General features: G+C 35.2%; 1 protein-coding gene across 1 annotated transcript in view; it reads right to left on the bottom strand.

The window, feature by feature from the left end:
• Nucleotides 1-14,898, bottom strand: part of LOC120227288 (cohesin subunit SA-1-like) — a gene marked incomplete at both ends in the record, with an annotated part of 80,236 nt that extends 65,338 nt beyond the window's left edge. Inside the window, one exon of the mRNA XM_039225428.1 lies at nucleotides 14,822-14,898. Within this exon, the coding sequence (XP_039081359.1) occupies nucleotides 14,822-14,898 (77 nt within the window). The remainder of the gene's footprint in view (nucleotides 1-14,821) is intronic.
• Nucleotides 14,899-15,115: the final 217 nt, after the last annotated feature.

Genomic DNA, 15,115 nt, shown 5'->3' with positions numbered 1-15,115 from the left:
CAAAAATCCTCAACAAGATACTTGCAAATCAAATCCAACAGCACATAAAAAGAATTATCCACCTTGATCAAGTGGGATTCATTCCTGGGTTACAGGGATGGTTCAACATTCGCAAATCAATGTGATCCATCACATCAACAAAAGAAAAGATAAAAAGCATATGATCCTGTCGATAGATGCAGAAAAAGCATTTGACAAAATACAGCATCCCTTCTTAATAAAGACTCTAGAGAAAGTCGGGATAGAAGGAACCTACTTAAACATCATCAAAGCCACCTATGAGAAGCCTTCAGCTAACATCATCCTCAACGGGGAAAAACTGAGAGCTTTCCCCCTGAGATCAGGAATGCAACAGGGATGTCCACTCTCACCACTGCTGTTTAACATAGTGCCAATGAAAATTGCACCAGCATACTTCTCAAAGCCAGAGCAAACTATCCAAAAATTTGTATGGAACCACAAAAGACCCCGAATAGCCAAAGTAATACTGAAAAATAAAACCAAAACGGGAGGTATCACCATCCTAGTCACTCAATGAATGTAGCCACCCAGGAACCTCTAATATTTTCTATCTTAATTAAACAATTCAGTTAATGAATCAAAGGAAAGAACAGTCCTACTAATGACAGGAGATTGAGTAGTCTGGAAAATAATTTGTAAGAAATATTTGAGGAAAAAACATGTAATTGGTTAGATGGGGCTTCTGGAAAGGCTTGTAACATGTCCAGACTAGGCAAGTATAACCTCTTCAGTCCTTTGCCCCTTCCTCCCCTAGTGATCTAAAACTCATGTGTAATGCTGGATGTTTAACAGCAATTTTGCAACCATTAAGGGACAAGTATGAAGATAAAAATAATAGAAGACTGAAAAACTCTAGGTCTTAGCACTGCTGAGATGCAGTACAATCATGTTTTACCCACTCCCAGATTTATTTTGCATTAAGACAAAGATAATCCTGTGAATTCAAGCCATTGTTGGTCAAATTTTCTACTACTTACAGACATTTATCCGACTGTTATGGCAGAATTATAAATAGTGGAATAGATTAATTTTTCAGTGAATGATTTTGGTACACTTGGCCGTTCATTAGAAAGAAAATTAGATAGGTATTTCACCTTACACCAGAATTAATCCCTAATGAATCAAAACACTTAAAAACAGTAAAAAAAAAGAAAAAAAGGGGAAAAAAAAGAAAAGAAAAAGAAACAGCAGAAAACATGAGAGAATATTCTCAAGGTGGGGAAGTCTGTTACTATACAATACAAAAACTAGAAGTCATAAAAGATCAATAGATTCAACCATGTAACAGTAATTTTTGTATTAAAGAAAAAACAACATTAAAAGCAAAGCCAAAAGCATAATAGTGTTTGCCTTTCACTTAGAATGTGGAAATCTACCAACAATGAAAATAAACTGAATACACACACACACACACACACACACACACACACACACACACAACCTGATACGTTTTCTGGAGCCCATCTTGAGCTGAAGTAACTATCATTCTAAAGAACATGCGCCTCCAAGAAGAGATCAAACAAACACGCTCTATTATCTATTGGAGAGCCTAAGAAGAAAAGGTGGTCTCCACAAAAAATGAGTAAGAGGAAATTAGCCTAAAATTTTAATGAACTATCAAAGATTAAGAGTGAGTTACTCACCATGGTAGAACAAGGAGTTTGCACTCACTCATCACTCAAAAGCTCTTCCACAGGTCTCAACTGGGTACTTAAAAAAAAAATTCTGATGGCACAAAAACATACACACAGATCAATGGAACAGAATAGAGAACTCGAATTGGATGCACAAATATATGGCCAATTACTCTTTGACAAAGCGGTAAAGAGTATCCAATAGAAAAAAGAGCCTCTTCAACAGTTGGTGCTGGGAGAACCAGACAGCAACATGCAGAAGAATGAAACTAGATCACTGTCTCACATCATACACAAAAGTAAACTCAAAATGGATGAAGGGCCTGAATGTGAGACAGGAAACCATCAAAACCCTAGAGGATAGAGAGGAAACAACCTCCTTGACCTCAACCACAGCAATTTCTTACTGGATACATCTCCAAAGGCAAGGGAATCAAGAGCAAAAATGAACTATTGGTGTCTCATCAAGATAAAAAGGTTTTGCGCGGCAAGGGAAACAATCCATAAAACTAATAGGCTACCGACAGAATGGGAAATGATAGTTGCAACTGACACAGTGGATAAAGGGCTAGTATCCAAAATCTATAAGGAACTCACCAAACTCCACACCCAAAAAACAAATAATCCAGTGAAGAAATGGGCAGAAGACATGAATAGACACTTCTCTAAAGAGGGCATCCAGATGGCCAACAGACACATGAAACAATGCTCAGCATCCCTCATCATCAGGAAATACAAATCAAAACCACACTGCAATACCACCTCACGCTGGTCAGAGTGGCTAACATGAACAAATCAGGAGGCTCTAGATGCTGGCAAGTATGTGGAGAAACGGGCACCCTCCTACACTGTTGGTGGGAATGTAAACTGGTGCAGCCCCTCTGGAAAACAGTGTGGAGGTTCCTCAAAAAATTAACAACAGAACTCCCCTATGACCATGCAATAGCACTGCTAGGAATTTATCCAAGGTATCCAGGAGTGCTGATGCAAAGGGGCACTTGTACCCCAATGTTCACAGCAACACTTTCAACAATAGCCAAATCATGGAAAGAGCCTAAGTGTCCATCAGCTGACCGTGGATGGACGTGAATGGATCAAGAAGATGTGGTTTATCTATAAAATGGAATACAACATGGCAATGAGAAAGAATGAAATCTGGCCTTTTATAGCAACGTGGATGGAACTTGAGGGTGTTATGCTGAGCAAAATAAGTCAGGCAGAGAAAGATACCATATGCTTCCACTTACAGGAGGATTAGGAGGAACTTAATGGAGGACCATGGGGGAGGAGAAGAGGAAAAATAGCTGGGGAGAGGGTGGGAGGTAAACCATGAGAGACTCTTGAATACTGAGAACAAACTGAGGGCTGATGGGGGGGGGGAGGGGAAAGGGGGTGATGGGCATGTAGGAGGTCACCTGTTGGGATCAGTACTGGGTGTTATATGGAATTCAACTTGACAACAAACTATGAAAGAAAAAAATAATAATAAAAATTTAAAAAATTAAAAGAAATTCTGAGACAGAGCAGAACAGAGAGCAACTCTCTTGGTGGTGCAGACTTGTAGCGGATGATCGTCAATTGCTAGTAGAAAAGTAAGAAGCCTAGCTCACTTCTCAAGGCTTTTGTCTCCTGCAAACTAAAAGACTTAATATAATGGAAGTGAGTCCACAAACTGAGTCACCACCATAGCAAAGGCAAAGAGCCAATGCAACTAGGAGAAGGTGGAAGCAGAAATCTTCCACGTAGGGGAGAGAATAAGATAAAACACTGGCCTGGATCCTGAATCCTAATACCAATATCAAACCATAGGTTTGATAGCACTGGCGGGGAGGACAGAAAACTGCACCTGAGGCCAGGCCCAGATATAAAGGCCAGGAAAGCTGAGAAGGTCCCTCAGTGGCTCCAGGCACAAAAGGCATGATTAAGACTTAGCACTAGGGGCACCTGGTGGCTCAGTCATTTAAATGTCCAACTTTAGCTCAGGTCATGATCTCATGGTTCGGGAGTTTGAGCCCCATGTTGGGTTCTGTGCTGACAGCTTGGGGCCTGGAGCCTGGAGCCTGGAGCTTGCTTTGGATTCTCTGTCTCCCTCTCTCTCTGCTCCTCTTCCACTCATGCTATGTCTCTCTTGGTCTCTCAAAAATGAACAAATATTAAAAAAAAAAAAAAAGATTTAGCACTAGGACAATAAAGAATCTTCATACCCTCATTATAATAGAAGGCAAAAAAGCAACACCAGTCTACCGCTAGGAGGGGCAAGAACGTGGGGTAGGAGTGCTCTGTGCCAGAGAACAGAGAGAGCTGAAAGGTGAGGGTGCAGCATGAAAGTATGCAGCATACTAAGAAAACCTGCTCTTCCTACCCAAGAAGGCAATAGCAGTTACTACTGAAATTTGAAGACTATGGTACACTAAAGACAATGATATCAACAGCCAGACACAAAACTAGCTCAATTTCTAACTAAACTGACAATATGTACCATTTTGTCCTTTTTAATTTTTGTATCATGTGCAAATAGTTATTATAGGGAAAAACATTTTTAAAAATGAAAGAAAAAAACTGTATCTACCTCAAAAGACAGTTTCTTGTTTTACTCTAATACCAGTTATAAATTTTTCTTTGTTAGACACATTTACACATGCCATATAAAAGGAATTGTCTAGGCACACCAGAGTGGCTCAGTCACTTGCACATCAGACTCTTGATTTCTGCTTAGATCGTGGTCTCATGGTTTGTTGGGTTGAGCCCTGCACTGGGCTCCACACTGACAACACAGAGCCTGCTTGGGATTCTCTCTCTCCCTCTCTCTGCCCCTCCCCAACAAACTCATACCCATGCTCACATGAATGCTGTCTCTCAAAATAAATAAACTTAAAAAAAGAATTGTCTAGAATTGAAGGGCAGAGGGATATTGAAAACTAACCAACTTCCTTCACAAAGCAATAATTTTTTTTTAAGGAAAGCTAGGAAAACAAAATAATGAGAGCAAAATAAAGATAATAATTAAGTAGCCTAAACACCTTATCCACAAGCAGTATTTAAATCCTTTGAGTGTAGTTTTACTATGATGCTCTGCACAAGGAATTTATTGATTAAACTCATGAAAAAGTAAGCAATATCAAATAAGAAACAAATACAGGAAAGTAGAAAGCAGCTCAGGGAGGGAAGAATATCAGGCAGAATTTTTTGCAAGGGTAACACAGAGCCAACTAAAAAGGTCCAGTAGAAAGCAGTTTCTCCAAACACATTCAGATAACTACAAGGGGAGAAATTTTTATGTACAAAATATAATATAGCTAGGATTTATACTGTATGCACTGTTCACATCTGTAATTTTGTATTATCTGTATACTGCGGTGAACACTAGTACATATAAAGATGAGAGAAGATCTTAAGAAGTTGTCCTAGGTAACAGACCTCTAGGGTTCTAGTTCTTGGATTGTAAAGTCCATGTATTCTTGACTCTATAATGGAGCTTCACCTAGTTTACTATAGGAACCATGGAGGACAGAAGGGTTACCTGGTGATTGCTCTTTCAAGGAAGAACATTAGAGTTCTGCTAACAAATGTACAGACAAGCAACTAATGGAAAAGTTTATTTTGGAAGTTTTGGGGCCACTGATGGGGGAAAAACAGTAAAAGGGTACCAAGTCTCAGCAATAAGAGCCAGCAACAAAAAGTACAAAATTTAGAGCCCCTGAGATGAGAACAAGAATCCACTACAAGTTTAAGTCCACTGCAAGGCAGAGCTCATTCAGCTGACAGATGTAGAAGATTAACTACCTAATCCCTAAACATATGATATTTGGTAACCCAATTTGGTCACAAACTATAGATAGCTGAAGAGACAAAACATTAAGAGTAAATCCAAAAGACGAGCAGCTAGGTGGCTCAGTTGCTTAAGCATCTGACACTGGATCACAGCATGATCTCAGGGTTCAGGAGTTTTGAGCCCCACATTGGGCTCTCTGCTGTCAGCACAGAGCCTGCTTCAGATCCTCTGTCTCCCTCTTTCTGCCCCTCCCCTGCTCGCTCACTGTTTCAAAAATAAACATTAAAATAAAAATAAACCAACCAAAAACAAGCAAAAAGAATTGTTTAACTCAGCTGATGGACAGTGTCTCACATACACACACATACACACACACACACACACACACACACACACACACACTCACCTATTTTTGGTTAAACTGGCTTTTGGTTATCTAATTTCAACATAATTGCCTAAAGATATATACTATGACTGCTTAAAATGGTGATGTGTAAACACTTACTTGGAGAAAGTATCCATCCACCCACTATCCATCTATTCATGTATTTACTGAGTAATAAATATGCTTCAGGCCCTATGCCAGGTTCGTGACATACAAAGATGAACACAACAAGGATCTTCTTCTAAGAACTTCTACTTTATTTTTTTCCAGCCTTACTGAGATTTAATTGATACATAACGCTGTAAATTTAAGGTATAAAAGAAGCTGATTTGATATATATTGCAAAATGATTTAACATCATAGCATCAGCATAACACATCCTATCACATTACATTACTCACTTCTTATTTTTTGGTAAGAACATTTAAGATTTACTCTCTTAACTTTCTTGTATGCAATATAGTACTATTAATTATAATCACCATGCTTTACATGAGATCCTCAGAACTTATTCAATTTATACAACTAGAAGTTTATACCCTTGGCTAACTTCTTCCCATTTCCCCCCATCTTTCAGAGAACTTCTACTTTCGTTGAAAAGAAGGACACATAAAAAATAAACAAAAAATTAAGTACAATGATAGGAACACAGTACTACTTAGGAAGAAATGTCAATACTCTGCAGACGCAACTGGGTAGGGGAAACAGGGTCAATGGTGTTCTAAGCAATAATATTAGCAAATGCCTATAAAACAAAGCTACAACAATGAGATTACAGAACTACTTTAAGTCTGCCAATCTAAACCAGATTTTGTGGTGATAACCAAGAGAAAAGATGGGGCCAGTTCATAGGGAGTCTTCCTCATATAAAGTCTTCATTAAAATAAAGCCAAGGTGGAGGTAATGGGTGGCCACTGAAAATTTTTGAGCAAGTAAGTATCATGAACAGAAGTGAACCTTAAAAAATATTTCTGGTTCCACTGTGGATAATAATTGAAGGTAAATGTGAAGGAAATGGGGCAAGCAAACTTCCTGCTGCCAAGAGATCCAAAAACAAAGGGGGCAGGACAGAGAGCACCTAACTAAGGTACTAATGATGATGATGGACCAAATAGAAGAGATGTGATATATACTCAAATACTGATAAAATAAAATCTACTGAAGTAAGTGACTATCGAACAAAAATGACTCATTTCTGGTTTCAATTACTAGTGGGTTTATTCACGACTAGAAACAAAAATGAGCTGTTTGCTCCTGACTCTCTGTAAGAAGAATAACTCTTTTGTTCAGAGATGCTTAATTACTATGTCCCATAGATAGGAGACTCATACCCTTTAATTCATCAACAACTGATACAGATAATCCTATTTCCAGACCTCAGGTCACACTGGTTTCTATACTCAAAATGAGTAAAAATTTTCAGAAACACATCATCAATGGATATTAAAACCACTGAGTGGCAAAGATGTATGCCAATTATTTGATAGTTGTAAATGGAAAAGCATTTTTACAAAAAGATTCAATGGTGATCACAGTAAACATGTGACTATTTGTAGCAACCTACCTGGACAACCTGATATTACATATATTACCTACAGTGACATAATATGCAGTACAGAGCATCACCTATGAAATTTCCTTGCAAAAAAATGTATAATTGTAATCTAATAGTCATTAGACCTAACTTTCAATTACAAAATACAAGAGATTTAGGTATCTGTTAAATGATGCCATGAGGAAAAAATTAGAAGAACAAAAATATTGAATGTTTTACAAGACAACTGTGCTGTGGTCAACTAAAAGTTAATCCCATATGAAGAAAAAATATGTGGAGGAACTGTTTTAAATTTTGGAAAAGTACTGACAACAAAACAATCAAATGCAACATATAAAACAGTGTGCGCTCTAAGCCATATTGGCTTCTTTGTTGTCTCTAATATCCTAGGTATATTTCTGTATCAGGGCCATTTGCATAGTTGAAATTTTCTCTTCCCCTAGACAGAGCCATAGTTGCTCGATGACCTCCTTCAGGTCTTTACTTAAGGTCACATTCTTAGAGAGGTTTTCCTGGCCATCCTATTTAAATTCATTCTTCCACTCCCAATCTCTTCCGCCCTTCTCTGCTTTATTTTTCTGCCATAGCATTCACTGTCATTTGTCATACTATGATATTTTGCTTATGTATTTTCTTAACTGGCTGATTCTCTCTACTCATTCACAGATCTTCACAAACATTTCATTCAGTAAATGATCTATCAATAACGGAAAAAAAAGTTTACAAAATTCAAAATTTTGATTGCCTCTCAGGAGAAGCACCGGAATGGGAGAGTGGAGGAACACATAGATATTTGGGTAGGATTAGCAGTATTTCAGTTCTTCAGTTGGGGGTGGTAGATTTACACATATATATTACATATATATGTAACATATATTCTTTGGGTGTATTAAATGACACATAATTACATTAAAAGAGTACATTAAAACATGTTTGAAACTATCGACATTAACATCCTTGAAAATACCATTTCCTGAAATTACTAGGAGAAATTCCACATTCTAGGGTATCATTATCTAAACTATCAGAAATGTTATAGTCAGTATTTAAGATGCAAATCACATCTGTGAATTTATGTATCACAGTGATTGGAAGAGTTTTTCATTTTTACTTTTCCTCAAAAAGTCAGAATGCATAAAAACTGTGTGTCAAGGGAAGAACAACAACAAAAAGACAAATTACTTATCTTTGGAAAGATCCAATGGAAAACATTTTTATAAAACAAAATTCTGAGTGGCCTAAATAAAACTGATTATTAAATATACTGTTTAAACTTTTAAGTTAAATAGCCATAAAGAATTAATTATTTAGACAGATTATTTTGGCTGACTGCCATAATGCTCTTTACTATCAGACCTCTGCTAATTAAACCTAAGATAACTCTTCCTATTCTGGCAAACCTCAGCCTTAAAGTATCAGGAAATTCAACTGGTATATATACACCAATTGAAGAAATAAGGCAAAAATACATTTGGAAAGAAAAATTCTACAAGTCAATGCTACAAAAATTTTGTTGTAGTTTTCAAACCCCTATCTTATCTTTATTATCTCTATTATCTGAGACATTGTCTAGTATGCTTAGGAACACAAAAATGTTTTGGGGATGGCTTATTTATAAGTATTAAATACAACAGGAGCACCTGGCTGGCTCAGTTGGTAGAGTGTGAGACTTAATCCTGGGGTTGTAGCTTCAAGCCAAACAATGGGTATAGAAATTACTTTAAAAAATCAAATAAAATCTTAAAAAAATATATATACAATTACCATAATCTGTATTTTCCAGTTTTGTATCTGTTTCCTCGTTTTAGGGCTAAGTAACTTGTGATGCTTCTCATAAAATTTAATTCACCCTATAGGATCTCACGGAGTCTTATATTTCACAACTACTGAATGTGTCAAGGTATTACTGCTATTAGTTTACAATGTTTTTCCCCCATTCAGAACATGAACTCATTTTCTAGAGCTATAACCTTATCTCTAAATACACAGTTCCTAACACAAATGTTATGTTCAATAAATGTTTACTGAAAAACACAAAAATAAATTCTGTATAAATTTCAAAGACTAAATAGTTCATTTAATGGTTGTTAAAAGTCATACAAAATCAATAAAAGATACAGAGTTTTTTTTTAAAGTTTATTTATTTTGAGAGAGTGCACATTAGAGGGGGAGGGGAGGGGAAAGAGGGAGAGAGAAAAAGAATCCCAAGCAGACTCCATGCTTAGCATGGAGCCAAACCTGGGGTTTGATCCCATGAGATCACAACCTGAGCCTAAATCAGAAGTCGGATGCTTAACAAACTGCACCATCCAGGTGCCCCAAGATACAGAATTTTTAATACCTAGCTTTAGCTAGATAATTTAAAAGGTGTCCATAATGACTAGCAAATATAAATGTGGTTCATTTACATCGCCATAAAATATTGTATAGATATATTTTATTTATTTTTTTTTTTTAGAGAGAGAAACAGTGAGCAGGGGAGAGAGGCAGAGGGAGATAAAGGGTGAATCTTAAGCAGGCTCCAAGCTCAGCAGAGAGCCAGATACAGGGTTGGATCCCACAAGCCTGAGGTCATGACCTAAGCCAAAATCAAGAGTCAGATGCTAAACCAACTAAGCCATCCAGGCACCCCTTTCAATACATTTTAAAACTTAAATATAAAAATCTTGAAATGTCCAGGGTGTAATTACAACTTCAATACATAGTTCATCATGACTAATCTAATTCAGGTGTGGATTTAAGCCAATAGAAATGTTACTGTTGGCTTATGATGATCTCATTTAAGCATTTCTCATAATGAGAGCTGATGTTTCAAACAGTATAATGGAATGGCTTAACTCCAAAAAGATTTAATATATATCAATAGAATAACTGGTCCTTTCAAAAAGATACTAATTTAATTCCATAACTTATTTGGTCAGTCATAAAACATCTGGCAAAATAAATAGCTAGAAATTTATTATATGATTGAAGGTGTCTAAGTGGAGAGAGTACAAGTGTTACTTGAGTGATCCTTTCCCCAGCTACTTCAGGTTACAGACTTGCAGTTGTATACTAGGCAGAATACAGTAGGGGTTACGAGTATGAATTTAGAAGCTAGATGATCTGAGTTTAATTCATTTACTAAGTGGTGGGACCTCAGGCAAGTTTCTTAACACTCTTTGTCTCCATTTTCTCATCTGTAAAATGGAGATAATAATAATATAAGAGATCTATCTCATAACGATTTGTATTATTAGATATATGTAAAGAATATACAACAGTGGCTGGCACATAGTAAGCATTAGTATTTGGTATTATTATCAAACAACATGTTTCTTCAGGTCTCCAACCTATTTTGTCCTTCTTTACATTACAAAAGATTACAATTTCTTGACTCTTCATGAGTTCTTCCTATGTGATTATTCCTTTTCTGGGTACTTCTCAGCTCCAACTTTGCTTCCTTTCTTTAATATTCTATTTACCTTCCTCAATGTGAAGCAGATTCCAAAGTGATATATACAATACAAACTGAGTGGTATACTGCAAGAAAATATTAAAACTGCTCTTTAGTTTTAATTAAATTTAGAAATAAATTATTACTAATATTTAATACATAGAATAAGTTTTGTATGCCCTCACTAGATCCATACTTGAGACTGTTTTGTATCACAAAGCATATCTGAGGTATCCCAAGAGAAGAATAAGAAGAGTTCAATGCTCAAGGGGGTTAGTATTATAACACTTATGTTAGTATTATGACACTCTTTACAGGTTTATTCATTTTGTAGGTTGCATATCACCAATGCAATGGATTTAAATATATTTTAAAATATTTATTTTTAATTCTTCACAAAATAGAAACAGATTTTGGGGAAAAAAAACAGAAAAATCTGAGTATGTAATCACAAATGAATTATAATAAATATGGAGGCACTAACCCTGCTTATATAAGCTTATCTTATACCACTATTAAAGTTAAAGCCATGATGATCTAATGACATCTGACAAGAAACTGATCTAGCAGTGTCTGCATTTAATTCTATAAACAAACATATGCTGCAAACCACACTATAATATAAGAAATGAGAACTATATACTCAGTCTTCTGATTACCAAAGACAGAAGGAAAAAAACCTTTTGTCTATTTTTTATCAGATATTTAGAAAATAGGCTTTGTTCAGAACTAAGGTAATTACCCAGTAGTTACTTCTGTTATTTAAAGCTAGATTGAGACTTTTAATTTACAACAGAAAGACTTAAGAATAACAGACAATATCCATTTTAGGGTGAGTTAACCAACATAATTTTATTAGATATTCAATTTCATCTTTTTAAAATTTTTTTACTGATCCATTTATTCTTTCTATCATGATTTGGATTTTCTTATAGATATGGGTTAGGATTGACCATTTATATGCTTTACAACTATTTTCATTGTTATCTATCTTTTTAAATTACTAAACTAACATTCTATTTCTGTACTGACTTTCTGAATGGGTCTAAGACAGGAGATATGCTGACTATGAAATCACATACTCATACATTCTGGTATATAAGAGCTATTTTAGAAAGTTACTTTTAATTAATAAACTGGAATGCTGTTGATATACATGACTCCTAGGAGCAAGATTTAGGTTTATATCAGGTAGTTACTTCTTAAGTACTCTCCCTACAAGGTTAAGAACTCCTCCACCCTTTTGAGAAGAAGCATGGGGTAGAGTGAGAGGAGAGGAGAATAATTTTTTAGTTTTATCATAGGTATTCATTATAAAGACAATAAACTAAAAAGTGTTTATTGATGGAATATAAAATAAAAAATCAGACTTTCTAAATTTTACCAAAAAATACAATTGACTGGAGTACCTGTTGGTTCAGTCTGTTGAGTGTCCCACTTCAGCTCAGGTTATGATCTCACAGTTCATCAGTTTGAGCCCCCCATTTTGGGATCTCTGTTGTCAGCACAGAGCCCACTTCAGATTCTCTGTTTCCTTTTCTCCCTCTCTGCCCCTCCCTCATGCATTCGCACTTGTTCCCTCTCTCTCAAAAATAAACAAACAGTAAAAAAAAAAATACAGTTCACCAAAACTAACCTCCCTCTACTCCCAGGGGACTAATGGCCTATAGAGTATTCTGAAAAACAAAAATAGTAAAATACGAACATTTAACAATATGTAGGCATTTAAATGTAGTTTCTTGCGAAAATGCTTAATGATAAAATGAATGGCCTTAGAAAATAATATATAATTCTAATTTAAATGAATATATTCTAATAAAACTGTTAGCTGTACTGTCAAACAGGACAAAACAAAGAAATGTTTTTTTAAAGAATATTTTCTATTATTCACTTGTTACATTTAACTAATTATCAGTTTTGATAACAGTTCAGTATTCTTCTAATACCTGAATATTTGTCAATATTCACGGGAATATTTTCTTAGATACATCATGATCTTCATTTTGCTAAATTCCTCATCTTCCCCTACTTATCTCAATATCTTAGTATAGAGCACTGATAACCTTGTTTTGAATTTTCAATGTATTTCTGCTCGTTCTTGATATTCCTGTATGAAGAGTTTTTTTCTCAAAATCTCTCCCAAACTTTGTTGTGCACTGGAGTCATCTGGTAACCTTTTAAAACCCCTATGCCCTGGTTTCATGCCTTAAAAATTAAATAAGAAAATCTGGGGATGAGGGAGAAAGCCAGGCATCAGTTTCTAAATATACCCAGGTGATATTAATATGCAGCAAAGTTTGGGATCTACTGTCTTAAGCTCTTATAAATGCACTGAAGGTCCACGACACATACTACTTTTTAATCTGTGACCTCAATCACTTGTGTTGCAAGCCTGGCATGGTGGTTAGTACAGTAGTTGATAAGCAAACCTACTACTTGCACCTTATTCTGGCTTGGTTATCTTCTATTTGCCACATATAAACTCATGAAGTTATAATAAAAATCTTAGGTTTAAATGAAAAGTAATTTTAGAAAATTATTTAAGAATCCAGAAATTTTTGAATTTGAGAAGTTAACATGTGCATACATTTTATATTCCATCACAACCCAAGAGAATCTGGGGCAGGACCCTGTAATCAAGAACATTAATATTTCACCAGAAATACATACAAATATTCACACTGGCTGATAAAATAAAAATCACAATTAATAGCCTCAGGTACATTAGGGCTTTGTTTTGCCACCATTAAATTGAGGAAGAAAAATCCTTTGGAATTTCAGAATGTTTTGGATTGCAGAAATGAAGACAAGTGATTACGGACATATAGACACACAGATCACAAAGAAGGTCTCCCCTCCCTCCCATAGAATGTGACTAAATAGTCTGAAAGTCACTGACAGAATGTTTCTGTAAAGATGCATACAACAATGTTTTGGTGTCTGCCACTAGAGTAAAGGTGAACATCTGATGAGAAAGATATATATTGTGTGACGGGTGTTTGTTTTACCATGCATTTGTAGTACTTTCTCAGTTAAATCTAAAAAGCCTGAGAATTAAATGTAAATATTCCTACTACTACGAGTTAAAAAAAAAAAAAAGTTGGAGCCCATGCACTGACAGAGTGGATCTGGGAAAATAAACTTTGTTATTAGTGTTTAAAGTCAAGAAAAGGGAATATCAACAAAAAACAGAAATCTTATTTAAATCAAAACACAGTATGTTAAAACTAGAATTGATGGTGGCATAGAGCATGACATCAAATGAGTTCACCATAAACAGAAACAAAATTGTGAAAGTGTTTCCACACTTACAATCAGCATAAAGCTGATTAATTAGTGAAGACTAGCCCAGAAAACACAGATTGTTTTCCTTTTAAGAAAACACATATTCTATGTGAAAATCAGAATGTTCTCAAGTAGAATGCTCCAAATAGAAGCTTAAGTTTTACACAAACATACAAAAATGGAGTAAGGCGTAGGGAAGTAAGGAGAGATGCACATAAAATAATTTCAGGAATTCTGGATTATATGAAGTTAAGCAGACAGTTTGTCCATCGGGATATCTAGGAACCTTAAATAAGATAATGTGCTTTGACAATCTCTGAAGACGTATAATATGCAGCCACTCACACTTATTTGACTTCCTAATCCTTTTTTCTTTAAAGCATTTAATATGACTAATTCCACAGAACATAAAACTATTGGAGATACATTTATAAATTTGGGAACTTTAGATGGTCTTCAAGAATGAATGTCCAGAATCAACTTCTACTTCACAGCACTAATTTTATTATACTTATCAGTTACCAGTCATTATTACCTCCATGCAATGTAATGAAATCCCCAAAGATCAGTAACTCTGGAATTAGTAGCATGGATTCTTATATAAACGAGAAAATAGAGTATCTTCTCTTAAAATAAACACTAAATCAAAATAAAACTTAAAATATACATATATATTCACCATTTTAAAAATATATGTAGGCAACCTGTATAAATATTGAAATGCTATATATACCTCATCAAATTCTTCAGTCATTTTTCTGATGATTTCTGCATTCTGCATATTTCGAAACATCTCTATTCTCACAGTACCTGTGGAACAACAGATTTTATAGTTAATCTTTTTCTATCCCATGCTAAACATTCAATTTAATCTAATCACTGTTTGAAAATTTTATGTGAAAGGTTTTGGGGTTTTTTTCCTCCCCCAAGCTCCTAGCTAAAGAAATCCCTTGTTTAAGAACTTCAAAGTTCTTTAGACATTTTTTTAAATCCCTGAATATTCTGCAAATAAATATGAGGAGAAAAA

The sequence above is a fragment of the Hyaena hyaena genome, unplaced genomic scaffold (genome assembly GCF_003009895.1).
Source record: "Hyaena hyaena isolate Hyena2069 unplaced genomic scaffold, ASM300989v1 scaffold_2153, whole genome shotgun sequence".
Classification (NCBI taxonomy): Eukaryota; Metazoa; Chordata; class Mammalia; order Carnivora; family Hyaenidae; genus Hyaena; species Hyaena hyaena.
The sequence above is the reverse complement of the archived record's forward strand: the minus strand, read 5'-3'. Positions and strand labels throughout refer to the sequence as shown.